The sequence below is a fragment of the Anser brachyrhynchus genome, assembly GCF_964034855.1.
Source record: "Anser brachyrhynchus genome assembly, chromosome: 19".
NCBI lineage: Eukaryota > Metazoa > Chordata > Aves > Anseriformes > Anatidae > Anser > Anser brachyrhynchus.
In genome coordinates this window covers 11,377,724-11,405,099 of record NC_137712.1, presented here as the reverse complement: position 1 = coordinate 11,405,099, position 27,376 = coordinate 11,377,724, and the positions used below count along the sequence as shown (strand labels likewise).

At 49.7% G+C, this 27,376-nt stretch overlaps 2 protein-coding genes across 17 annotated transcripts in view; one reads left to right on the top strand and one right to left on the bottom strand.

The window, feature by feature from the left end:
- Positions 1–3,715: 3,715 nt before the first annotated feature.
- Positions 3,716–14,980, top strand: LOC308180165 (cholesterol 7-desaturase nvd-like). Of its 2 annotated transcripts, XM_080561366.1 has the most exons (7): positions 3,716–4,034; positions 7,871–8,059; positions 9,737–9,915; positions 10,971–11,096; positions 11,387–11,506; positions 12,015–12,191; positions 13,564–14,980. In XM_080561366.1, exons 1-7 carry the CDS (start codon positions 3,731–3,733, stop codon positions 13,723–13,725), a joined length of 1,257 nt encoding a protein of 418 aa, XP_080417492.1. In that variant the 5' UTR covers positions 3,716–3,730; the 3' UTR covers positions 13,726–14,980. The 2 variants fall into 2 exon arrangements, with proteins under 2 accessions (XP_080417492.1, XP_080417493.1); XM_080561367.1 differs by lacking the exon at positions 7,871–8,059.
- A 2,930-nt stretch (positions 14,981–17,910) lies between these two features.
- Positions 17,911–27,376, bottom strand: part of ZNF618 (zinc finger protein 618) — a 167,151-nt gene continuing 157,685 nt past the window's right edge. For all 15 annotated transcript variants that reach the window (XM_080561354.1, XM_080561362.1, XM_080561356.1 and 12 more), the window contains one exon: positions 17,911–26,771. In XM_080561354.1, the coding sequence (XP_080417480.1) occupies positions 25,258–26,771 (1,514 nt within the window). In that variant the 3' untranslated portion in view covers positions 17,911–25,257. The remainder of the gene's footprint in view (positions 26,772–27,376) is intronic.

Sequence of the window (27,376 nt, the reverse complement as noted above, 5' to 3'; positions counted from 1 at the left end):
GCCTAAAAATAAAGAAAAGCATGATGAGACTAGGTGAAACTGTGTTGGTTTTGAAGAAAACAGTTTTTTCCTTATCTCCTCCCCTTGAGGTGCACTCACATAATGCACGCACTGCATAGTGCATCTGGAAAGCAAGAAGCACAGTCTCGAGGTAGGCTTCCTGGAAAGATGAACACACAGGTAGAACCCTTATTTGATGAAAAATGTCATTGAGAGACTTTGTGACCAGCAACCCCCTTCTCCAAGGCTTCATTCCCCTCCTGCAATCCCATGAATTGCCCTTTTTTTCCGATTTTGAACACCACATCAAGACCCACCTCTGCTCTAATGCAGAAACCTGCTAGAAAGTCCAACCCAATACAAAGATTTCTAATATCAGCCAAACACCACATTCTTCCTTTACTTTTTATTTATTTATTTATTTATTGATAGAGCTAAACTTTATGTTTTCTGTCTCTGGAAACAAAGGAATCCTCTGTACCATAACCACTGCTCATTTATGTATCCAGCGTAGGGACTGACGGATTTCAGTCTTGGATAGGTAGCTCAACAAACTCGGGAGCATGCAGAATCAGGGTTTTGTACATGGTGAAAGGCTTTCAGCACTATACACACTACTTCAAACCCCAAACAAATTATTTAGTATAGCTGAGGTTGCTACATTACCAGTCAAAAAACTCGTAATTTATCCTAAAATTACATACAAAGAATGAAAGGGAAATTCCTGCACTGAACTTTTTTTTCCCCTCCAGCCTGGGCTGTTTCATCCCAGTACTGCTCGTCCCCCACCCTAGAGCCAGGCACCCAGGAAGAGGAGGACACAAGGCACAGCCTCACACCCCGTGTGGGCACAGAGGTTCTGTGCTGCTCAAGCAGCTCCTGGGTGCTTCTGCTGTTGTGCCACCCGGGAACACCCCACGTCCTCTCCTGGACCCTTTAAGTCCATCTATAAGTGGCTCTTGTGCTGTCTGTACTGCTCAGAACTGCCTTCATACACCATGGGCTGTTCCACTCCTGCTCCCTGCCCCGGTCTGTAGAAGCAGAGGTTCCCGTGGAGCCCCCCAGCTGTGCCCAGCTGCCGGAATTCTGTGTCCCACCAGCACCCCTGGACTCCCCGTGTTGCCATTTGTCCTTTTGTTTTCTCACTTCCCTCCTGCTGGACCCACTTCTGCCCAATCAGAAATTCCTTCAGACTTGGAAAGGGGTGAAATATGAGCTTAAAAGGAAAGTCCTAGATTGAGACCTATCTAGTTCAGGGACTGATAATGGGTGTGTCAATTGTCTTCTGATTTTCAAGACTTCAAGTATTTGTTCTTCTCACGCCTCCTGCGGCTGCCATTCCCTGCTTCTGATCACAGCCCTCATTTCTCGGTATCTCCTCTAGGTTTACTCCATGCAAGATGAGGTGGCCACCATTACATGCACCTTGCAGTTCACCAGACGTGCAGATGGTTTCGTGCTCTGTTCCCAATTACATTCCTAATTATTCTCGAAGGAGGGCTATTATGCCTCAAAGCTCATGAACTATTTTTCCAACTGTATCAGAGCATCTAACAGAAAATTTTATTGTCCTCTATGGACCTTGCCCCTCTTATATGCTTAGATCACCATGTCTACAAAAGCACTAATGCTAATTATTCCTAGCGTTGCATTTGTCTTTTTGAGCTGAGTGGAACAGTGATCGGATGTATTCAGAGACCAAGTCGAGTAATGTGCCGATCGCTTTTTAAGTGCCAATTAATAGCTAACCGTCTCCTGTGGGTCTTCGCCACATGCACTACATTTCAATGGCAGGCACTGCTGTTTGCCTGCCAGTCACTGAGAGATTTGTAGGGTTTATTTTGCAGTAGTTCATAGTCAACTTTACATTTTACTGTAGTGAATAATTCAGAACCATCTTAATCAGGTGATTTAGAGATCTGTTTATCCTGTTTCTCAGTTTCTTCATGAATAGGCAGATACAAATGCAGATCCCCACTCTCCATTGTAACAGCTGAGCATTTGTTCCTTTTACTTGTTTCCTGTCTTCTCACCAATTAAAGAAGCAAAGAGGATTCCTCTCCTGTTACTTCGGGCTTATTTAAGAGCCTTTTGCAGCAGGTCTTAGAGGAAGTGTCTTGAAAGTCCAAGTGAACAAAGCATGAACTTGTTCAGCTGTGTGTTGAGTCCTAAGCTCTCTTGGTGAGACACGGATTCTACTTAGAAATGTGCTGTTGACCCTTCCTCAATGGAGCATACTCATTCCTGTGCCTGAGAGCCCCTTCACTACAGTGTCTGGTGGACTTGCCCAGCACAGTGCGAAGAGTCCTTGGTCTGCCAATCCCCAAACTGTCATCAAATCTCTGTTTCAGCACTGCGGATGTATTTATTACGTGCTTTTATGCCCTTAGTAAGTTACTCTTGAAAATCCCTCTTTGTCTGGCCCTATTTTGACTAGATATTTCACTTGTTCTTCCTTGTTCGTTGTTCTTCCTTATCCTCATTCGGACAGGACTTGCAACCTGCCCCTCTCTTAGGGATGTCTGTTCACTTCCCTCTGGGGTGTTCAATCTCCTGCATAGCTGCACTGGCACTCTCCTCTAGAAAAGGTTTCCAGTAGGTCAGATATATTTACCTGAACCTTTAGTTAGGGGTCTTCGGGCCTTTCAACCTGTCTGAATTCACGTTTTTGGTTGCTGATTTTGCTTCAGCCAGATGCTCCATTTCTGTGTGCTTTTCCCTTTTCAATTACTTAGTACTATGTAGGGTTTGGGGGGTTGTTTCTATGCCTGGAAATCCCTGGCTATATCTGCGTGATGGGCAGCAGGTGGGCTTTCTGCAGGTGCCTCTTGAACTGTACAATTCTTAGGACTAAATCAAGCTTTAATTCCCTACCTCACTCTACAGCAAGCTGTAATGCTTAAGTAACCTGATCTTTCCTTGGCCCTGATTTATCCTCTCTGCACGAGAGCATCCCTTCCTTTTCCTGCACTGGCAACTCTCTGAGCTGTCCTCGGACTCCAAGGGACACATCAGAGTGCTGTCAGGCAGCCGCTGTCACAGCCAGCCCCAACACCGGCCCCATCTTTCTGGGAACGAGATAGCAGCTCAGGAGGGTGGTGTGCTATGCATCGATCTAAATAACCTATCGAACAGAATTTGTACTGCTCCTTCTGGGACAAACTCTTCCTTCTGTGGAAGTGGAGTTCCCTTTGCAGCAACTTGTGCTCACTGCCTCTTTTTACTTAAGCAGATGATGATAGGACAAAGGGGAATGGTTGTAAACTAAAAGAGGGGAGATTTTGGTTAGATGTAGGGTAGAAATTTTACACAATGAGGGAGGTGACACCCTGGCCCAGGCTGCCCAGAGGAGCTGTGGTTGCCCCATCCCTGGCAGTGCCCAAGGCCAGGCTGGGGTCCCGTGGCAGGGGTTGGAACTGGATGGGGTTTAAGGTCCCTTCCAACCCAAACCGTTCTGTGGTTCTGTGATTCTACAGTTCCGTTACTCCATAGTTCTGTGACTCCGTGACTCAGTGACTGTGATTTTGTCTTGCTGTGACTCTTTGCTGTGCACCTCGCAGCCCTCGGGGGGCTGAGCCATACGAATCGTCAGCCGCCGCAGCCCGGGGGTGCCTGAGGGGTGCCGGGGGTGGGAGCTGCCCCCCAGCCCCCCCGAGCTCCCCCTCCCCAGCCCCAGCCGGGCGGGGCCGGCCGCGCTATAAGGGGCGGCGGCGGCGGGGCCGGGCGCGCTATGGGGAGCGGGTGGTGCGGAGCGGAGCTGCTGGCGGCGGGGCTGGGGAGCGGGGCGCTGCTCTTCCTCCGGCTCTTCCTCCTCCTCCTCCTCCTCCTGCTCGTCGTGCTGCCGGGCTGCTGCCGGCCTCTGGCGCTGCGGCGGGGCCGCGGGGAGGTGGGCTCCCTGCCGGCCCCGGCCCCCCGCCGCCCCCGCCGCCCCCGCCGCCCCGGCGCCCGGCCGCCGCCGTACCCCAACGGCTGGTATCGAGTCCTCGACTCCGCGCAGCTGCCCCCCGGGACCGTCCGCAGCCTCGCCCTGCTCGGTGAGTCCCCGACGGGCGTCCCCGTTCCCTGGGCCCGGGATGCTGGCCAGGCTGCTGGGCATCCCCGACGGCGTCCCCGCCGGGACAGCGCCGTGCCCGTGCCCGGGCATCCCCGCCGGAGTGGGGACACCCCTGATGGGTGTCTCGGCCAGGGCACTGGCACGGCACGGCGGGCATCCCTGACGGGCCCCCGGGACATCCCTGCCCCGGGCGTCTGCACTGGGGCACCGGGACAGCCCCGCTGCATCCCCAGCAGGGCATCCCCAGCAAGGCATCCCCAGCAGGGCATCCCCAGCAGGACATCCCAGACATCTCCACTCCACCGGGGAATGGGGGCATCCCTCCTTGCGCACAGGGACATCCCTGCCTGGGTGTCTCCGTGGGGGCACAAGGACACCCTCACCTGGGCATCCTCACCAGGGCGCTGGGCACCCTGCGGGGGCATCCTGCCAGGGCACTGGGCCATCCCTGCCAGCTCCCATGCTGGCTCCCTGCCCTGGCCGTTGCCAGTGTGCAGGACATCTCTGCCTGAGCATCTCTGCTGTGGTCTCTGCTGTGGCACTGAGGCATCTCTGTTGGGGCATCCCTTCTGGGGCACCCCATGCAGCACCCAGATGAGGGCACCAAGCATGGCACAGCCTCGGCTTTTCCACAGGCACCAGGTACCCCAGCTGCGGCATTGTGGCACAGGCTCACTGTGCGTGTGCAGGGCACCCCTCTGGGCTTCTTCTGGGACAGCAGGGCACCTCACTGCCTGGGTTCCCCTCCCAGGCACTGCTGTGCTCACAGCTCCCCCTGTCCTGGGGCAGATCAGGTCTCACAGCCACATCCAGAAAGGTCTCCTAGGTTGTCCAGGGTCCTTTTGCCTTGAAGATGGTTTGGGACTTGTTCAGGTGCTTTCCTCATCATAAAGGAGGTTTCTGCATTGAAGTCCGTCAGAGTCAGTGGTGGTGGTGTTTTTTTTTAGATCTGTTTTCAAGAGCCATCTTCTCCTGTGATGTTTTGTTTCTTTGTGTGATGGGAACTTTCCAGTTCAATATGTACATCCTGGAGAGCCCTTGCCAGCCTATCAGTTGCATCCCTTCATCGTCTACCTGAAGCCTGGGCCCTGGCACCCAGTCCTCCAGGTCTGGCTAAAATGTGCAAGTAAAATCATTTCACATCGCAGCATGATAGTAGTTTACTGGTGCCAGGAAGACTATCAGTAAATAAGAAAGTTAAACAACCCAAAGCTTCCAAGTCTGTGTTTAATTTATCTGGGATAGAGTCTCTGAGCATAGCCTTGAAATGTGGCCCTGCTCCAGAGACAGTGAGCAAGAGGAGATGAAGAAAAATCTCTTGACTTGATCCCTGCAGGACCTGACCTTGGGGACCAAGTACGTTCCAAACCACAGCATGGAGCATGCAGGAAAGCCCCAGGCTCCCCTGAGGGCTGCTGTGTCCTGCAGCTCTGCTGCCTGGGGCTTGCTGCAGTGAAGCTGCTCAGACCCCAGGGGAGGCTCCTGTGCAGCAAAGCCCCTGAGTGAGTCCTCTGGGCTCTCTCCCAGCTTCTGCGTCCCCAGCCAAGAACTGCACGATGACCTTGTGTCTCTTTCTGTGCCATGTGTTATTCCTGCCATAATTGCCATTCATTTTCCATGAAGAAAATAGACTAATTTCACAGGAAAACATCTGTGCCTGTATGTGGCTCTTAGGTTCTAGATATTCATTTACAACAGAGTTTCTTAGCATATATTAGGCTGGGATATTGTCCTCCCACATGGGGAGACATCAGATTTGATGCACCACCCTAAGCAAAGATCAGCTTCTCCTCTGGCTCTGCTGGCTCCGGAGTTCAAAGGCTGGAGATGAAAGCAGTGCTAGCTCAGGAGTCCCAGGAGAGGAGTCCAGGCAGCCCCGCAAGGCTCTGGCCACAGGCACCCCTTCAGCTCTCCACGGCAGATGAGCTCCAGACTAACTGTAAGAAGGAAAGCTCTAGAGGTGGGACCTTCCTGGGCAAAGCACCAGGGTGCTGGGCTGTTCCTCGGGACCCCCCAGGAGCCCAGGCTCCCAGTGCCCCACTCTGACCTGCCCAGCACCACTCCTGCACCACTGCTCCCAGTGACCCTGTCACCTCCAACAGCTGCACGGGCAGAAACCTCTCCTGGCATAGCCCCCTTTGCTCTGAAATTCAGGTCAGGCAAAGAGGTGGATTGGTGATAGGAGAAAATGCTGATGCTGAGGAATGACTGGTTGCTGCCTGGAGCAGGGGGAAGGACCTGCGCCTCCGGCACCTCCACTCCCTTCACCAGCTGCCAGCAGAGGTACCAGCGCCTTCCAGCAAGGCAGCAGCGCCAGGCGTCCTGGATAAGGAGACACCTCCAGGCATTGCAGTAAAACCATGCTTTTCTGCCAGGTGGCAGAAATAACCTTTTCTAGGTTTGAAGGCTGGGGAAGTTTTCACTGTTTTGTTTTCTTTGCCCAGGACACAAAACCAAAGGAAGTAGCTTTGTGTAGCTCACAGTGTGTCACTGGTCATCAATGTGGCTGTCTGGGAAAACATGGACAGAAGCTTAGTTTGGTCTTTGGACTTCAGTTTGGTCTCATTTTTTACTGTTTGAGTGCTAAGGTACAGTACCAGGTATAATAATCAGATTTCACAAGCTGGTGGGTTAATACACATGCACTGCATGGCGCATAGTATGGAAGAGAGGACCCTGGAGCACCCCAGCCTTTAACTCACTGGCTGCATCCATATGAACAGCCCCCAGCATGCTTCCAAGCCCCCAGACCAGCTAGGACACAACTCGAGAGGATGCAGGGGACAGGTCCAGCCTTGCTCTCAGGCCAGGTCCCGATGAGCAGCCCCGCTCCCACGGCATGGTGCCGCAGCACCGAGGTGTGCAGCTGCACAGGAGCAGCTCGCGCTGTGCCAGGAAAGCTCCTGGCACCAGGTCTGTCCCTTGGGGCAGAGCAATCTTGGAGGTGATGGCATGGCACACAGTGCAGTCACGGCCTCCTCGCACAGCCATGTGTGCCATGAACAGACCTACAGCTACAGCATGGGCACAGCCTGTCTCTCCAGAAGCCAGGGCAAACTTTGCAAGAGTTTTTTGCTGAGATAGCAGGGTGCTGCCCTGGGGCCAGGGAGGAGGAGTGTGATCCCAGTGAGCAGAGACAGATATCAGCAGGGCAAACCTCACATTGCATCGGGGCAGAAGGAACTTGGCCCAGCAGCAGAGCAAAGCAAGTCTGGGTATCGGGGCAATGCAGCCCCAGCTCTGCCAGCGCTGGCTCCATCCCTCCCTGCACGGAGCTGGCTGGGGCAGGAGCTGCCTTTTGCTTAGCAAGAACCCCCCTGCCGGGGAGGTGACGGGGCTCTGGCTCAGCCGGCCCTGCTTGAGGAAGCGATTCTGTGCTGAGCTGCTGGGCTGGGGTGCATGCGGCTCTTGGAAGTCAAGAGCAAACAGATAAAGGGCTTCTCCTTTCAGCCAGATCTTCCTGAAATTCACGAGCCCACGCTCTCCTCTAGACATCTTGGGCAAAGGGACAGGAATCTCTCTACATGCAGCCGCTGCTCTGCTCTACCTGGAGCCCCTCTTTAGCAGAGGGAGCATCTTTACATATTCCTGAGGAGGTGCCTTTTCTCCTGCAGCTGTAACCGGCTCTGACAGCCCAGAGAAAGGGTGCAGAGGGTGGGAGCCGTGCGGGTTTGGGGACCGCTGCTGCGGCCGCCCGGTGTCCCCTGGTGGCTGCGCGGACGGGGCTGGGTCCCTGGTCCCGGATCCCCGAGCCCACCTGCCCCTGCCCGGGGCTGCTGGCTTTAGGGACACGCCGGTGACCCCGTCTTTCTGCAGGAGAGCAGCTCGCTGCGTTCCGCACCCAGGACGGCCAGGCCCATGTGGTGGACGCTTACTGCCCTCACCTTGGTGCCAACCTCGCTGCCGGCGGGCGCGTCGTGGGCGACTGCATCGAGTGCCCCTTTCACGGCTGGCAGTTTCGAGGAGAAGACGGAAAATGCGCCAGCATCCCATATGCTGAAAAAGGTGAACCTTTCCCAGGTCTGCAGAAAGCACCTGCAGTACTGTTAGTGCCCTGGGCATCGTCCTAAAAAATATTTCAGTAAGGAAAAGTGGGCTTCATAATAACTCACCATGCCCCCCCCCCCCCCCCCCTTCGCTTCCCTGTGTTTTGCAGCGCCCTAATTCTCCTCCTGGGTTGTCCATGTTGTGACACAGTGTTCCAGTGCCCTTGCACATGTTAGATGGTAGACGGGTCTTTAGACATGGTTTGCGGTGATTGTGTAGGGAAAACATCTTACTTAAAGTTCACACGTAACAATTATTTGCATTAATTGAAATAAATTACCAACTCTAAATGTGGCTGAAACCAGTAGTTTACTTTGAATTCTGCTTTGGATTGTGATTCCTAATTTCCCTTAGAAGGTCAATTTCCTCTGATTGGGATTGATTGGGATAGCAATGAAAGCACCGAGTAGCAGCAAAACTCAGTCTTTCTACTAAACAGTCTATTTTTCCAGAAGTGGAAAAATCATACTCTCCATATGTGATAAGATAAACAGCTTATAGATTGCATCAAACTGCAATTCTTCTTCTTCTTCTTTTTTTTTTTTTTTTTTTTTTTCCCTATATGCTCACTCGGGAGCTGCATTTGGATGAAAAATTTGATTCCAAGTAATGAGTAAAGATGTGTTTCATTACAAAATGAGAACGAATATTTTGGACATACACACATACTTGCCAAAATGCATTGTTTCATAGGAAACTGCCTTATTCAGAGTCATGATTACCGTGTTTTATGAAGAGAACAGAATCGCAAAGAGCTGCCCAGCTGCCAGTTCAGCCCGGACAGGTCAGGTTGATTTAAACAGACAGAAAAGCTGCCTGCGTGCCCACAGGGCGCTGTGGTGGGGGGATTCCAGGGGCCCCGAGGGGCAGCTCCGGCAGCCAGGCAGGGAGCTGCAGAGCCCAGCATGGCTCCAGGCCTCTGCATGGGGCTGGCAAAGCCCCCTTCAGTGAGATGAATCCTACCCAAAAAGCTAGGTTTTGCGATTGTAAGTGGTACCGATGGTCTCCTCCTGCCTCTTCTGACATTCACTGACAGAGAAGCATAATTTCTCCTGTTATTTGGCTTCCCAAGTGGTTGTAGACACCTGTCTGCAAACTAGAGGAAAAAAAATAATGAAAGCAAAAGCCTTCCCATTGAGTTTTCTGACAATCAAGTAAATATAAATATCAAAAGGCATTTCACTGGGAAGGCTGGAAAGTGCAGATCTATTCTTAAAGCACCCCATGGTATTGCTGTATTGTAACAGAATGACTTGAACTCAGGGGTGTAAGCTGGTTTTACTCTCTGTCCACCTAAAACCATTGCTTTTTAGCTCACTGAAACTTGAGGGTTAGTTGATGCAGCCTTTTACTTGTTTAAATGGTTTTGAGTAGCGATGGTAGGCTGCAGGACAGCTATCCCTCCTGCCTCCTGAAGGGACCCGCAAAAGATACCACTGAAATGAGACTCATCAAGGCAAACACTTCTGTGAAATTAAGGGGCTGTAATCTTTCAGCAGACTGACAAATGTCACCAGGGAGCTTGTGCCACATTAATACTGCCCATAAAATGAGCTCTGAGCCATAGTCCAGGACAAGGTGACCTTCAGCACCTCAGAAACGCTGCGTTAATCCAATTCCTTTCTTTCCCTGCAGTGCCAGATTTTGCCAAGGTCCGGACGTGGCCATGCTGCGAGGTGAACGGGATGCTGCTGCTCTGGTACCACTGCGACGAGACCGGCCCGACGTGGGCTGTGCCCGAGCAGCCGCAGATTGCCGCCAAGGAGTGGGTGTTTCGGGGACAGACGGAGCACTTTGTGGATGCCCACATCCAGGTAGCACTGGGGCAGCACATAGGGCATGTCTGGGGCTGGGTCCTCTGCTGGAGTCCAGTTCAGGGATGTCTCCTCCCAGATGACACGTTAATGGGCATCGTCTCCCAGTTAACCCAGTGCCACTGGGCAGCTGCTGCTGCCAGCAGAGCCAACACCTAGGAATGCATCACTGCACCCTATACCGAGAACGTGGCAGATGTTCCCCATATGTGGGGGTCCATGGGCTGTTTGAGAGACAACAGATGCCCAGGGTGGCACTTAAAGGGAATCTATTAATTTGCTTTGACCTATATCTGATGTAATTTTAAAAAAAGTTTCTTCAAGGATTGCAGCACTTAGCATCAGGTGGCTTTTCAACTCACCGATGACAGAAATGGAAACGCACGGTTATTTTGCTGTCGATGTTCATAATCACCACCATATGCTGACAAATGTGCCAAGCCAAACAAAATGGCTGCAGTTTCTGTTGTCTTCGTGGAAATGAGGCTGGAAAAGGGAGAAGTTTTGTGGCCGTAAGCAGAAGTGAACCACTGCACACAGATCTGTGCTATGGCCAGTCTGTGCTACTTTCCAAGCTGCGGGAGAGGTGGTGTACTTGAGTAACAAAGCAGTTAAAACCTCAACAAGTAACCTGATGTGGGCAGGCTGGTGGGGTTTAGAGGTTTACACTCGTTTAAAATATGTGAAATCCAGTCTAGGATCACAAACACAAAAATGCTTCACTCCTTACAATTGTTCTAGGGCCAGAGGAAAGACTTGTTTGGCATCCCAGCACGTGTGGCTACAGAAGTTAACATGATTATGTTGCTTTGAGCTTAATATTAATGTTGAATGTTCTAGCGGCACATTAAATTATTTCACACAGTAGTTAAGAGCTGGTCCCAGGTCAGTGAGTGCTGAGACCCCCACCTCCACTCCCTGGGCTGCCTCTTGCCATGGGGTGAGGGCCCTGGGCTGTGCTGCAATCACACCACTGCTGCTGCAGCGCTGCTGCTACAGATGGGCAGCTCGTGCCCAGGTCAGCTCTCACAGCGATAAATTGTTCCCCCCGGCAGGAAATCCCTGAGAATGCGGCTGACACAGCTCACCTGGCCTTTCTCCATGGACCGTCTTTTCTGAGTGGATCCGATCTGAGATACACCAAGTCCAAGGTGTGGGATTTTATGAAGCACGTCTGGAAGGTAGGACCCTACGTCCCCTCGTGGCTGTGAGTAGGTTGAGGTCCCTGAGGCCAGGTCCCCTTTCTGCCTCAGTGCTTGAGTCCTACCTCATCTCTTCTGCCTCATCCTCAGTCTTCAGTTCAAGTCTCTTTTCTGTATCTCATCGGTTTTAGCCTCACTCCTTCATCTGTGCTTAGCTCTAGATGTCCTTCACAGCCCCCCTTTAGTCACCCTCTCGCTGCGAACTCCCCTCAGCCCATGTTCCTGACCCCTGGCTCTTGGGCTGAGCAGCTCCTTCTCCACCCCTCCAGGCCGAGTGGCAGCCGGAGCCAGAGCCCAACCAACATTGCTCCCACATGCTGCTCCAACACACTGCAACCGTGTTCGGGAAGCACTTCCCCTTGCTGGACTTGTCGGTTTCAGCCAGGCAGGTATGTCCCGCGTGCCATGAAATGCCCTGTATGGACACCAGGGAAGGCAGGTGGCTTGGTGAGCCACGGGCATGGTGCCTGGCCCCGCTGCCCTTGCATCCTGACAGGTCACTTTTACTTACACAAGACCATATTTCCTATCTGCCAAGTGAGCCTACGTGGTCAAACACGGTGAGGTAGCTTGCAGAAGCCAAGGGCAGGAGGTTGCATTAAAAGCAGTGAGCATGAGCTGCACAACCAGGTAGGGCAGGGTGCTTTCTTGTCTCACAAATGAAAGCCGGTGTCGGCAGGAGCGGAGACCTCATGGATGTGACCGAACTACTCCTTCCTGCTGGATCTGAGAGCAGGGTGACCATCAGCCCCTTGAGCTGAAGGGCACGGTAGGCCAAGAGGACAAGTCCTTGCCTGCCTGCTCAGCGCAGCCTGCCCTACCAAGGGCATCGGAGCTGCTGTTCTGGCAGTGGGGCTGCTGGGCACTCTCCCCTGAGGGTGTGCTCTTGCTCCGCAGGTGGGGCCAGGGCTGGTTTTCCTCATCTTTGAGCACGCTTTCCTGGGCCACGGGGTCATCTTGCAGACTGTGACACCACTGGAGCCTCTCCTGCAGAACGTGGTCCACAAAATCTACTACCAGAAGAATGTGCCGGCCATAGTCCCCAAGTTCATCCTGAGAGCAGAGTGCATACAGGTAAGGCCTCTGAGGGAGAGCAGCCAAAGGTGATCCCCTGGAGCTTGCTGGATGTTGCATAAAGCAACATCCAGCCCATGTGGGCTCAGAGATATGTGGGAGCAAAATAGGCTTGGGCAAGATCCTTTCAGTGCTTGGCATGATCTTTCCAATTTAGGGGCCCGAAGAACTAAACTCAAGGTTTAGTGAAGAGGGTCCCTGCAGTGGCTCATCTGTTTATGATGATGGAGAGATGCTAGCCATCTGCTGTGGGTGGGGAACTGGGGTACAAGGGTTAGGCCACCTCTCCTGGGTTGCAGGACATCTTTGAAAGCTCTAATAACTGCATCCAGATTTCCAGCACCCCAGGCTGGTACTTTAAAACCATCCAATATCCTTCAGTGATAACTGTGCCAGGAAATATCCCTGCTGTTAGATTATCACGAGATTTGGCAATTCTTGCCCCTCCTGACAGAGTTTTTTTCCAGGTCTTTACAAAAGGGATTCATAAAAGTGGAGGGAGAGCCCTCCTGGATGTCTCCAATCCCACCTGGAGCAAGACCATGGCCAAGTTCAGGTCAGGCATGGAGTTCTCTAGGAGCCTTGAAAGGAGACCACCCCCTTCGGGGTGACCCATTCCATTACTGCTCTACCCACAGCGTTGATTTTTATTTTTAATGTCCATTTGGAACTTCTCAACTTGAAACCTGTGGCTGTTGCTCATTACACCAGGTGGCACTACCAAGAAAAATCTGACTTTGTCATCCCTGTAACTCCCTTTTAAGCAGTCAGAATAGTTCACGTCATTCCCTTCTGTCAGGGGTTAAAGCATGGAAACCATTTGGTCTGACCAGAGGGCACCACAGTAAATATTGCCAAAAGATGATTTTCAGATGCCAAAAACCTACCCCAAATCAAACCTAGCTTTGCTAGCTTGTATTGTTTAAATGATGGTTTAAAATTTTGCATTGTTACTAATGCGAATAAGCAGCACTTATTTTTGCAGAGGTCTTTGTGAAGGGAAACTCCATAAACCTTACAGGGTGCATGTCTGAGTGGAATTTAAGACACCTGTGCTTAATTTATAGTGCCGTGGTTGGCTGGAGCTACCCAACAAATCAAAAATCTCAGGTGGAGCTGCTCCTACCTTCACAACCTCCATTCGTTTTCCAGTATATCCCATGGCAGGGGCTGTCTAAGCTGAAAGTAGCTTCTCGTTGGGGAGCTGCAATGGGCTAAATGTCTGCTAACTGCAGACAGAGAGCAGCAGTGTTGCAGTTTAAAAATAGTCCCACACCAGCCACTGGGAAGAAATGCTAAAAAATAAACCTAGTGTGCAGGCAGCATGCACAAAACTGCTCATTCAGTTTCCTCACCACCCTTCTCCCCCCAGTTTGAGCGAGATATAACCATCTGGAATAACAAACAGTACCTGCCTAAGCCGCTGCTGGTCAGAGAGGACGCGAGCATCCAGAAGCACAGGCGCTGGTTTGCGCAGTTCTACAGCGAGAAGAGCACGAGGCCCTCGGCGCCGAAGGAGGGCCTGGACTGGTGAGGACCCTGCCGCCCTCTGCAGTATGGCCAGAAGCTCTCAGGTGGCTCCTGGCGGGCAGTGGTGCTGTGCAGACTTGAAATCCCTTGTGTTCATGCTGCCGCAGGGAAGAGAGCCCGAGCCCTGGCGCTCCCCTTTTTACCCTCTGTAAGGGCACTGAAGCCCTGAGGCTGTAACGTGCTTGCTGTTGCACTTCTGCTGTCATGTATGTTCTGAGTTTGAACTTAAGACTGACAGAACTGCATCTAAAACATCCTTGTCTCTCACTGCTGTCATCACTTTGTGTAGTTAAACAAAACACTTTCCATATGGCCTTTTATTGCCTGAAGTTTCCTTTCCCAGCCATGCTTGCTGTTGCTTCTGCACCTTGGCTGGGGCAGGCTTCGGCTCTCTAGGGAAGCTTTGGCCAATGTCTGTATGGCATCAGAGGTGTGATTACAAAGCCCACAGATGTTTGCTGTCTGCTATCTGACAGCAGGCTGGGCAGCATGGGTTTAACTGCTCACTTTGCCCTCACCAGACCTGTGGGCTTCCTCGAGCCTACTGAGCTCTGCATGAATGAATTCCTCGTGCACCAAGTTGGGAAGCAGAGGAACCATCCCAGTGACCAAACCACTTTGAGACCATTTTTGCAGGTCAAGGATGTTAATAAGATCCTGCTTTGGTAACCCCTGGATTCCAGTGATGCCAAGGATGCCGAGATGGCTGTAAAAATTTGTATCTCACGGCAAGAGCACATGTCACTTACTGTGACTGTGCTCAGAAATTAACACATAGAAATCAGGCTGCAAATATGGCTAAAAGTGGTCTAGGCTCCCTTGTGCTTTGTGCCTAAATGTTTGATATTAAAGGGCTAAATTCTGCCTTGCTGCACACCCTAGAGAAACCTGTATTCACTGTAGAAACAGCCTGCCTTGTATAGTTTGCAGGACTCTGGCAGCTACGCAATGCCACAAGCTTGCAAGAGCAAATGCCCAAATGAAGCAGCTTTCCAAGCAGGCTGGGGGCTGCTGCCCTTGCACTCTGTGTGCTTGTTTGTGCCTTGTGAATTCTGCACCTTGCTGAGTTTTCTGGTTCCTCCCTCACCACTAACCCGTAGAGCAGGAGCTGGAGAATGCCATTGCAGGCTCTGCCAGTGCAGAGTTCATCGCCCACCCTGGCAAGCACCCCGGATAACACTGTGCAAGCCGTGCCTTTGCCCTTCACACCAGCCTATTGCACTGGCAATACTTTACTATTAAAATTTTTTAACAACTGATCTCATGCTCTTGATTTGTCATTTTTCACTTGTGGCACAAAGCCAAGGATGTGCCTGTACTCAGATGGGCTTATGTGTGTAGACACTTCCCCGTGTGTGCGTCCTTGCATGGCAGAAGTGGTCCTGCTGCTGGCCCATGCTGTGCTGCTTCAGGAGCCACAGGAACTCTCCTGCAAGGAATGCAAAAAGATAGCAGGGAGCTTGGGCAAGGAGCATTGCCCAGCCTGGCAGCTTGAGCCTCTCAGGGCCACGAGAGCCCTAAGAAGCCTGTCCTGACCAGCCCCACATGGGGCCTTCATCCATCCTGCCCATGGCCAAGGAGCCCCTTTTCAGCTCAGCTCTGGGCCATCGCTCCCTGTCCTAGGCGATGCTGCAGGTCTGTCGATGCTGAGCTGAGCCCTGCCCATGGGCTGACTTCCCAGCCTGGCCTGCCCCGTGATCGCAGGGCTGTGGCTGACCCTGGTTACCTTCACCAGGCCTGATCCTGACCGCGAGCTGCAGATTGATGTCCCAGCTTGTCCTCAGACCTGCCTCATTACCATGAGCTTGCCAGATGATCTGGACTCGGCTGAGCCTGGCCCTGACCTCCAGGCCTGCCCTGCTCTCCTCTCAGGGCTGTGGGAACCCCTGCGGGCATGGGCATGGGCAGGGGAAAGGAGATGGAGACACAGCGAGAGGCAGAAGTTCCAGCTTCTGGGACAGAGACAGCCCAGTTGCTCCCCATTCTGCACTGAGCTCCCATACAGGATCTCAGGATGAAAAAAATCCAAGGAATGCAACTTGTTGAAGATCAGAGTAGAGGGAGTGAGTCTAATCAGCTTTCTTAGATTCATCAGTTCTTCTGAAATCAGAGGAAAGCATGGGACACCACCAACAGAGCCTGACTTCTGAGTTACCATTTCTTTCTTTACTATGACTAAAGTAGTTGTTTTCTGTTAAGGCAGAAATTAGAAAACTGGGAAATAAGTCAGGATTAGCTTAAGCCTCTTAGGTTTCCTTTTGCAATCTTATTTATCCTTTTAAAAGGGTCTAGTGAAAAGGACTAGTCAGTGCTGGGAGACACTGGCAAGCAGAGGACAGCAAGCACTGTCCTCCAGTCTGCTAAGCCTTTTGGCTATTCTTTATCCACTTCACAGATGTAGATTTTCAAACAAATCCTTACTCATATGATGTGAAAGCATCTAAGCTTACTGTTAACTGAAATTGCTCATTTACATCAAATTTCCTGCAAAGCTACAGACATTCTTTTATATTCTGAAGCTACAGACATTCTTACTATTATACGCTAATAGTTGTATTTACTATTGTCGCATATCTTCATATCTTCACACTTGCCAGAACAGTTACATCCAAATGCCAGACCTGTTGACCTGTTGTCATACCACGTCTTTTATTCTAAAAAAGAAATTAACTAAAAACTTCCTAACTATCAAGTTTTTTTTTTTTCTTTTTCTTTTTTCTGGCAAGGTTAGAAACCCCCAAAGGATATCAAAACAATTCAAAGAAAAGGATACATGAAGGGTGACAGGAAACATGCCTTGGATTTGCCAGCAGTAGGCTTGGGCTCCTCCTTTGAACCCTGCCCCATGCACTTGTTCTGTATGTGGGACAATTCCCCGGACACTTCTGGTTCCTTTGGAGCTGGGTTTTGGAGCTCCAGACAGCATCAGCAATGCCACCCCCCTGCATGCAAAACTCCCGAGTGAGCCCCATTTCCCACACCTTTGTGGGGCACCTTGAGTCAGGTCTAGGCTGACACAGCCTCTACGCAAGGATTTCTGTGCCCTTTGATATTTTGGCTATCAGTGTAAACGGCCACCGTGTGCCTTGTCTCGTGGAGAGGGCCGAGCCTGCTCAGCGCCTGGCTCAATGCCTGGACACCTCTTTTCTTATGGGGTGAGATCAAGCTCACAGGAGGATCTGCCTATAGAAATGAAAATCACTGACCACACTGGACAAGAACATGGCATGTGTGAATTAAGACTAATTATAACAGCATAAAATTCAGCTGACCTGAACCCGTCCTGGCTGTGTGAACACAAACATTTCATTACAACATACTGTACAACGTATTTCTAGCTGGCCAAATAGTGTTGGTTCACTTTCTGATAGACACAGATGTCCTGCTGAGGAGAGGAGCAGGTTCACTGCACTGGCAACCACGCCTGGGGCAGAAGATGCTCAGGAAAATACTTTAAAATGCTTTGGGTGCACAAGGGAGGCAGTGAGAAGCCACTACAGAGTTCTAACCCTGTTTAGGACCATCGAAGAGACTGCTACTGACATTTAAGTCCCTTTAGCGTATGTCTTCCTTTCCCTCTTCACACCGAGACACTCAGCATTGAGTGAGGTCCCATGAACGTGCTTGAAAAATAGAAAACCTCAGACACTTCTTTTTTCCTAAAGGTTGTTTTATTGTAAAACCATAAATACAACACTGACATGAAAATCCTCAAGCAACGGATGCTTTCTTACAGTTACAGTTTGTCTTCTGCCTTGGCATCAACTCTGAAAAGAATGTTGCAGAAACATGTCTCTAAGGTATCTCCAAATAACCGAGCTCTGGCCTGGAGCGCTCAGCTCGTTTGGAAGCTAAGTGGAACTATTCCTCTCTCTTGTGGAATATTTCCATTCAGACAGCAACAGACTTGTAAAAACAGCAACATTTAAACACCTTGATTTTTTTTTCTTTAATAACCCTTTTCATTTGACGTCAGTCTAAGTTTCAAACAGCACTGAATTTATTTAGCTGTAAAAAACAAAACAAAACAAAACAAAACAAAACAAAATTCTAAAAAGAAAAAAATCAGAAGAACTTGAGTTGGCCTCAAGCGTTCATATATCACAATGAAAATCAGCAACTCAACCCCGTGCAATATTGCTCTCTATTGAGTCATTCGATCCACACCAACAATACATGAGACTTCAAACAGGTTTTGTTTTGTTTATTAACACAGCAAGTGTGACATTAGATAACCTTTTAAATACAGTACATGGTACAGTGCAGGGCCAGCTGCCCGCACATTTCCCCATTATGAAGACAAAGCCAGCGGTGGCGGTTTATAAAAATATTGTGTTGCTACAAAAGTATAAATTAATGCTACCGGTATTAAGAAATATTAAACACATAAAACTTATAAGGATTAAGAAAAATATTCATTAATACCTGTAGAAAACTCTGGCCTAAAAAAGATATTTTTTGTATATTTTTTGTATATTTTTTTGTATTTTTTAAGATGACATGAGATTCTTGCACTCGCAGGTAGAGACACACGCAGGTGCATCTGTGGTATTGCCTAGAACATCTGCATCTACAGAAAAGAAGGAAATGCACACAAGTTACTGAGGGGAGGGAGGGTGAGGAGGGAAAGGAGAACATTAATTGTTTTCTTGATGAAACAAGAATTCAGCTCCCAGCAGGAGGTTTCCAAAAACGAACACACGAACGAGGAACAGCTTCTCTTTTCAGACTGGCTGCAAACAAGGATTTCCTGACAGTTTGGTTTGTCGGCATGACACTTTCTAGCTACGGCGGACCAGAATCCTCAGGTCTGGATGATGTGTGTTCCTCCTGGACTTACAGCCTTGGCTAGCCACCTGTCATGAATATTTCAGCTCATCCATTATCAGTTTTCCTTTTAAATAATTAAAAAAAAAAAAAATTAGTCCCAGTAAGTTTTAAGGGACCATGGAAAACAGCTCCTTAGACTGCTTCTCCTTCCAGAATACACACCTCCTTCCTTGAGCGGAAAGGTCTTTCTCCACGGAGAGCAAGAAAAAAATAAATGCCTCTTCCCACCCCCCCAGCCCAGCGGAAAGAAAACCATCCTATCCACACATGTTGCAGAGACCGCCACAAGAACCCCTAGAAGACTGAAAACAAGCATTCAAGGCTGATGAGGCTGGAAGTGTCTTTTTAAGGAACTTTGGTTGTAAAAAGCAAGGGTTTGACATGCCTGTACTCATCAACTCCACTGCAAAATATTCCTGTCGTTAAGGCTGCGCTGCTCACCCGGGTACCAAGACACGCTGACCACTGCCCATGATGCTAAAACGATGGCAAGAAAAAGAAAATCCTTTCAGTCAGTGGTTGATGTTGTGCATGAATGAGCCATTTATGTGACTCATTTCAGAAGCTATTCTAAAAAAATCAAACTCAGCTGCCTACATTAAACCCTAACGGGGCTACTGGATACACCGTTGTCTAACGTGAGCAAAACTTTTCCGTCACGTTAAAAAGAAACGACTCTAACAGGAGTAGCAGAAAACCCAACTAACCAGCCGAACAAAAACAAGTAATTAAACAGACTTTCCCCAAACATTCAATATATAAAATTAAATTTCAGGGCAATACACTCTCATTGGTTTACCATTTCTGGCCTAGCATAAGCAAACTATCCCACAGTACTAATGAGGCGTTCAACTTGGAGCTGTGCTTGGTTTTACCTCTCCGTGTGTTATTGTTTGGTTGGTTCGGTGACATTTCCTGGAGCCCAGGACGATGGCAACCTGTGGCATGGGGACAGGTCCCACGCGCTGGGAAAAGCGAGCTCTTATTGCTACAGGGTGACATCCTCAGAAGTATCTGACAAAGCACCTCGAGTCTCAGCTGATGTTTCTGGGCATTCCCAACAGATCCCACGAACTCAAGATCGTGGTGTAGCACAGAAAATGCACAGCAGAAGCAGCAAAACATTTAATACTCTCCCCTGCCCCTGATTCTTTCACCTTGGCATTACAAGGGGTGATGAGACATTTGCCCCCAAACTGGTGTCACCTCCTCTGCCCCGCCGGCCAGCTCCCTCCCTCCTGCAGGGACTGGTGGATGGCGCAGTGTCGGAGGTGAGTGGGAGGACGTGGGAGAAGATGCTCCCCGAGCCCTTCTGGACCTATCGGCTGTTGGGCAGGATGGGCCTCAAGCCCCAGCACCTCTGACCTGTGCACCCAGGCTCTTTCAGACCTTAGGTCAGGTCCTAAGCAGCCTCACGGAGCACACAGCCGTGCAGTCTCCTTTTTCATGACAGGGCCCAGGACACATTCCCGTAACAGACTCCTCCCAGATCACACATTTCTCCTCAATAAAAGACGTTTCCCAGAATCTGCCTTTAGTGTCCTTTTTTTTGTTGTTCGCTTTCATCCCAATACTCCCAATTATTCCATAGGGAACAACCTGTTCCCTGTGAGAGCTCACGGGAGCTTCTCTCCCCTCCCTTAGGCAGAGATGCAATTAGAGATCTGAGTCCTTCCTCAGCACAAGCAGCACTCCCAGCCTCTCATCAACTTTTGGCTGCTCTTTTACTGCCTTTTGATTAACCGCTAACTCGGTGCTGCCTAGAACACGTGCAGTGCTCTCTGAGCAGCACAATGTCTCATCACCCGTTTCCCGTGCAACACAGCGTCTCGGCTCGCCTGCTGCGGGACCCGCGAGGTGGAAACGATCCCTTTCCCTGGGTAAGGCCGAGCAGTGTCACCCACCGACATAAACACATGTAGGAATTTCTTCTCACACTAAACCTTCTGTGTTATTGCAAGCAGCTGGAGAAAAGCAAACCACCCAACCTGAGACATCTCACTGAATCCTGGAATAACCCAGATATCTCAATTCAGAGCTCAACCGCTTTCCGAAGTGTCTCCCCTCTGTTTTCAGTGATTCCCGAGCTTTGAACATATCTGCCGCACCTTCACGGGCAGAATGCACATAAGGGTCATGACTCCCTGAGATGCTTCTGGATGTATTCTCTGATCAGCAGGGGAGAACACCCAGCAAGCACAGTTAAACCAGTGCAGGCGGTTCTTAGGGATGCTTAAACCAATTTATCTCAAAGTTAGACTGTTTTACCCAGCAACAACAGAAGTCTAAATTAACCAAAACCTGAGCCTACTGTTGGCTTTCACAACATGTTTTCCAGATTGCACTAATTCAAAACCAACCAAATCAGGTTTCTTAGAACAGACAAAACTTTGACAAAAAGAAAAGTTTACTTCCATCTGCAATGGACACAGGCACAAGACACCGAGCCATCTTGCAAGCCAGAACACAACTACCATCTACTGCTAGAGACGGGGAGAGACACAGAGACAGATCTGGGCTCCACGATCTCCACTGACCCTGACTGCTGTACTCACAAAGAAACAACCTTCTGGTGTGAAGAGCTCTGCCTCTGTACCCTCCTTCCTCAGTTTTGTTTTAACACGGATCTTCGGACAGGACTGGGATGCCCTTCATTCTTTACAGTTCACCTTCTGTTGGTGCCCACTCCCCAACTGCAGACACAACCACTCCCAGAGCGAAGTGTAAGTCTGAGAGAGCAGCCTGCAAGGTCAGGCTCAGAACAAGCAGCAGAAACAAATGAATGCCCAGAGGACACATACACCGTTTTTTTTTTTCTTTTTTTCTCCAAACATCTTTCTCAAGTGCAAGTATAGGAAACAGAAGAAGCAGAAGACAATTCCCAGCATGACCTACCACAGAATGATCCCAACCGTGAGGACTTTTCCCAGCCCACGGGGAGCAAAACCTCATGACAGCTCTGGCCAAACCCAAGAGGGCCTCTCTCCTCCTGCCTCCCAGCACAGGATGGGCAGGACTCCTCACAGCACAACTGCTGCTCTGTACAGAGAGCTACCACTGAGCTGATGCCAATAACCCGGCAAATAAGAGCTTCCAAAATTCAGACCATGGTAATGTATCTACACTCCCTAGAATGCACATCTGAGTCCTACGGAGGGAAGGAGAAATAGGAGCAAAACCTTGGCATTTAGAGTAAATCCGCATGCTCCAGATGTGCTTCCCTCCTTTCAAAGAGGCAAAGGAACATCAGACACGAGTCAGCCCATGGGCAGGCCCAGCACTAAGAGCTCCTCCGAGCAGAACACCCTGTGACCTTCTGAAGGCTCATGAAAAGCTGTGGCCTCTTCCACTGACCTGCTGGAGAAGGGCTGGCCAACCAGCTTCTCTTCTCACCCAGACTTTCCAGATTGCTCCATTAGATTTTGTTTTGCCTTTTTTCATCTACTAAGTTGAGTTTTTAAGTCTTTGGGAGAATCTCATCTGCCAGACATTGCTGTATGTTTGTTTAGATCCCTCTTGGCATTAGTGCAATGATAACTGTGGATTTGGCAGCTGCTAACTGGGGAGAGGGCCCATCAGTCCCTCTTTGGTCACCACAGCAGAAAAGCTCCAGATCTGATGCCACATCCAGACTGTAAAAAGGAGAAGAGGAACTGTGGGTGGCGCTGGCCTCTCCACCCACATGCCCTGGTTGTGTAGCCCTGGTCCAGCTCACTGCTGGACAGCCTGGCATTAAATGTTTGCACAAATGACTGCAATTTTACCTCAGTTCTGGGGCTTTAAACCTGTGGTAAGTTCTTGTTGGTCCACTTCCCTATCCTAATGCCTGGCAGACACACAACGAGCCTGAGTTGGCAGATCCCACGGCAGTTACCAGCCTGTCCCACAGCAAAGAAGTGCTGGGTTTGGAACTCTCTGAAAGGAACAAGTAGCTGTCACACCTTTGCCTGAGCGCTGAAGAGCCTGTGAGCAGCTCTTAGAATCTCAGGCAAACCAGGCAAAAAGGTGTAGCACACCATTTGGAAAAAGCAGTACAAATCCCGTCCCGCTTCTGCCTGTCCGCTGAGCTCTGCAGCCTCCAAAGCTAATCTTGCTTTGGACTTGTCCCTTCAGCCCAGTTTTGCTGCAGGATCCCTTGTGTTTTTCAGTGGAACCTGCAGCAGGCACAAATACTTCATAATCGGCACACTTTGCACCTGCTGAATTATGTATTTTTGTTTGTTTTTAGTCTGAGACTTAGTTTTTGTTTCTTACAGGCTCCTCCTGCACTGCAAGCACAAATAGATATGCTACTGTGGGCCCAGACAGTGGCTGGGTGGGCAGGATTTGTCTGGGGAAAATAAAACCAGAAAGAAGAAACGTTGGCCCTGCGACCTGCACCTGTTTGCAAAAGCCATTGCCAGAGAAATCAGATCTCCAAGTGCCTCCGCCTTGGCTGCTCATCTTCACCTGCTGCTACCTCTGCAGTTGCCAGTGGGGTTGTGGACTATATATTTTAAGTTATCCATATGCAAAACTCAGATTTAAGAGAGAACTAGTTTTGCCCTGAGGCCGCTAACAGTGCTGAGAGGTGCTGTCAACCTAAGCTCTGTACTCAGGCTACAGTAAGTCCTGTTTCCAGGCTCAGAAGGGCAAGAGTCATCCTGGGGCAAGACACTTGGGTACAAAGACCCATCGTCGGTGACCTTGATCTAGGGAAGGCCTCTAGCATGCAAACTGTTCCCTGTCTGAGCCGTGTGGCAGTGAAGCTGTCCATTAGTTCCTGGGTTCCATGCCTGAACACAAAACCCGAGGCCGGGTGGGCTGAGCTGCGAGCTAGCTGACTGGCCCTGCCATTTCTCATGTCCTGTGACGTGCAACTTCTAATTCAACCAGAGATGGGCAGGTGGGATCTTGGTTGAATGTCTGTTCAACAGCAGCGTTCCAAAATGGGCCCCCGATCTTACCACTGCACCACCAGCAACCAGAAACACCGCTGCGCTGTTTGAGGGCTCCAGCCTCCAGCCTGTCCCTGGACCCTGCCCTATCCGTCCTCCCACACCACCGCTGCTGTTCCGCTGCCACTGTGGCTGCAGCTCCTGAGGACACTACTGGAAGCAGGAGAGAATGCTTCAAAAATAAGAATTTGTTTCAATTTGCCTCTGGGATACAAGTCCCAGTGATGAAAAATTAACAGTTTGGCACCAGAAGTCAGGAATTGTCCAAGAGGCACCAACTCTGACAGCTTGCAGAGATCTTGTCTAGCAGCCCATGAGCTGTGCCTATGGGAACCGGACACAGCAGAGCACTGGCCTTGGTGGACAGCAGAGTGACTGAGATGTTTCTGCATTACGATGATCTCTAATTGCATTCGGGGTGAGCCAGTAAGTGTGAACACTTAAGGGCCGATGGCCTTCCTAGCCAGAACGATTCAACAACATAACAAGTAGTGTAATGCACTGTAGGTATTAAAAAGACATTCGTGCTACTAGAGGAAACCATTCCAAATAAAACAGGAAGATATTCATCGCACTCAATCAGGAGCACTTACATTCAGAAGGATCTTTGAGCCCATGCGCTTCTCTAAGCTTCCTTCAAACCCTAGTTTGACAGAACTGATGATCTTTGTTCCCCTGAAAAATCATACACCTTGGTTTGTCCTTGGCCTTGTGAAGGCTATTTTGAGCGTGTGTAGTGGGAAGGTTTACAAAAAGTTTAGGTACAAGGGTTCTCAATGGCAGCTGGCAAACGCTGGCAAGCTTGCTGATGGCCAAAGACATCTGTGTTGTAACCGCCTGCTTGCTTGTCCTGGTTTCTAGCTTTTCCATATAAGCAACAGCTGTGGCTTCCATAATGATATTATTTAATCATAAATGGGCTACTCTGTGAACAAATTTGAGAACCCCTGATGTACAGAATTCACAGAGAAGCTAATTTACACTGGGAATTCAGAAAAGAAGGTATGCTGTAAAAAAAAAAATATCCAAGAAACATAACAATTACAGATGCTTTCTGCCATGAATCATTTCTCTTAGTTTTAAATCAAACTTATAATCACTAGCTAACAAGTTAAACTCAAAACTGGGAATGGAGACACAAGAGTAACTTTTGTTTTTTTTGGAAAAACCCTATATGAAAAAGTTAAAATAAAAATAGTAATAAAAACAATCTTAGAGTCTCCCTTCCTGATTTCTTAAGATACTGGTGTTCGTAAAACACAGCTGCCCTGATAACATGCACCGTATGTCAAGAAGGCTGCAGACAAATGCCCTCAAGGTGTACAGTTATTCAAAGGAGCAAAGTCCAGTGAAGAACTGGTCTGTTCAATGTAGTCTGATTATCCATGGCAAGATGGCCCAGGGGACAAGAGGAAAGGTGGGGTGGAGGAGAAACAAAAGAAACTTCAAGTCACTTTAGATCTCAGCTGCCTGAAGACTTTAGAACATCAGCCTCCCATTGGTCTGCCCACTTGAAAACATTAGAAAGTCTGTCAAGTCCACACACTATCTATGGAAAGGAGCACGTTCCTGGCAGAGGGCTGTCTCTCTCACGTGCTCAGCTTTCCTCTCAAACTTAATTTTATATATATTTATATTTTTATATATATATAAAAAAGCACTTGGTTTCCAGGGGCATTCATAATGAGGTCCACAGTGTTTAGAACTTAAAATTCTTTTTCTTTGTTTGGAACAGTGTTTTAAAGTTTTGTTTTAATTAAAAGACAGTCTTAAAGCATGTTGGACTTCAAAAACATGAGTTTGTTCATGTCTTCTGGACTGAGTAGCCGTCTCCTTTTGATTAAGAGAGCCTGCTCACACATATTTACACATTCGCTTCTGGCACCAACAGCAGGCACTGCTAAGAGCCAAAAGGCTAGCTTGGCTAGTTTTGTATGCTTTTGGGTAACACACGACCAGTACTGAAACAGGTCAGGGGTGGCCTGGAAGAGAGGTTCTTGCAAATAATCATAGACTTCATTTTTCCCGAACCAATCTTCTTCCTGAGCTGCTGTGGCTTCCCCTGCTGCCCGGGGCTTCTTGGTTGAAGGTTCAAATTCTGTTTCTTCTGCCCAGGACTCTTTCACCTCATTAATCAACTCACAGACCTTGCCAATGATCTCTTCGTGCTGGTATGGTGGGACGGGCCGCAGCTTCTGCTGAGGGTCTAAGATCATGGCTACCTTGTGTGCTGAATGAACTTTGAAGTTCTCCTTCAGCGCCTCCAAGAAGAGGTGGCAGAGTTTGCTGACTACGCCAGCATCGTTAGCTTTGGAAGTGAACAGTTTCTCCAGTTTGACGTAGGTGGGCAGTACCAGCTGCAAGGTGGGCCGGCTCTCGTTGCTCAACTCAATTACCGCCTGCTTCACCGGCGCCAAAATGGCCGCCAGGTTGCTGAGCAGGTGTTTGTTCAGGTTTTGGATGAGGTTCATCTTCTTGGCCCTACTGTAGAACTCGCAGATCTGCTCGTAGCGCTCGTGGACAAGCAGGAGGGAGTCAGTGACTGAGTTCCAGCAGGGCGGGGGAGAGGTCTCCTCCAGGGAGCCAAAGGTCTCCTTTGAGAGGCCCGTGGATCCTGCCAAATCTTCACAGACATTCAGGAGCTCGATCACTTCGTGCATATTGCGAGCCTGTAGTGTTCGCTTATTCAGCACACTCTGCACTACTGAGTTCAAGGCACAGGCCGAACAACGCAAGCACATGCCTGCCTTGGAGAACGCAGAGGAATTGACTTTGCAGTCTGTGACGTACACCGTCCTGATCTCCGACATCACAAACTCTGAGAGCACGTTCTGTACCCAGTGGTGGATAAAATCACCATTATCTCGAATATCTACACCCTTAATTCCCAGGACGTAACTCTTGATGTGGTTGCCTTCCACCTGATAAGCTGTCAGGATGTAGCAAGAATCAGGGCCAATGCTCTGTGAGTGGCAAGTGACACCGATGCCCAGGCAGGCATTGCTGCCCAGGGCGCAGGTGACTTTCACCTTCACTTGGTTGTACATCCGAGGCAAATGCTTCAGAGCCAGTGTGTTGAAATTGCCAAGAATTTCGGTGACTGAGAAGGCACCATAGCGAGCTCCACTGTCCACCAGGGTCTGCGCTAGCTTGATGAACTCCTTCCCACTCACCACGCTCAGAGCCCCAAGGTCAGTGCACATCACCCTCAGGAGCCTCTCGGCAATGTTCTGCCGCTCCTTCTCCGGGATCGCGCTGTTCCCTACTGAACCACTTGCAGATGCTGCAGTGAAATACAAGGAGGAAGAGAAAGCAACAGATGAGAATTGTTTGTCTGCAACAGCAGGGGGGACGTCAAAAAACAATGCTGAGATTGACCCGAGGAGGTGGAACACGCCCAGATGATGGCAGAGACATTTCCAACCCTGCATTTCTTCCCCAGAGGAATTCTGGACAGATGTACTGCCAGGGTAGATGGAACAACTTGCTAAGAGCAGCTAAGACCTTATCTGCTTGCATTCCCTGGCGTGGGGACTGAGACAGAGCACACACTGGCTATTCACAACACAGTGCCTTACCAATGGCATCTCTGTGGCATTCATTTAAGAATTGCCAAGGTAAGTTATAATCACGTGTGCCATTTGCTATCCATTTCTACAGGCTGATGGTCACAATTCTGCTCATGTGGCTTAGCCCAGCTGGGAAGCTGAAATTCTTACTATTTTTGTGATTTAAGCCTTTTCTTTGAGCCAGCTGTTTTAGAAGGGAAGCATACAACTTCTTCCACCATCTCAAGCAGTGCCGAAGCCCAAATTTTATTTTTTTTCCTCCAATCTCCAGCACCCCTACTTTTTGTGGATGATTTTTGGCAACATAAATGTCAGTTTT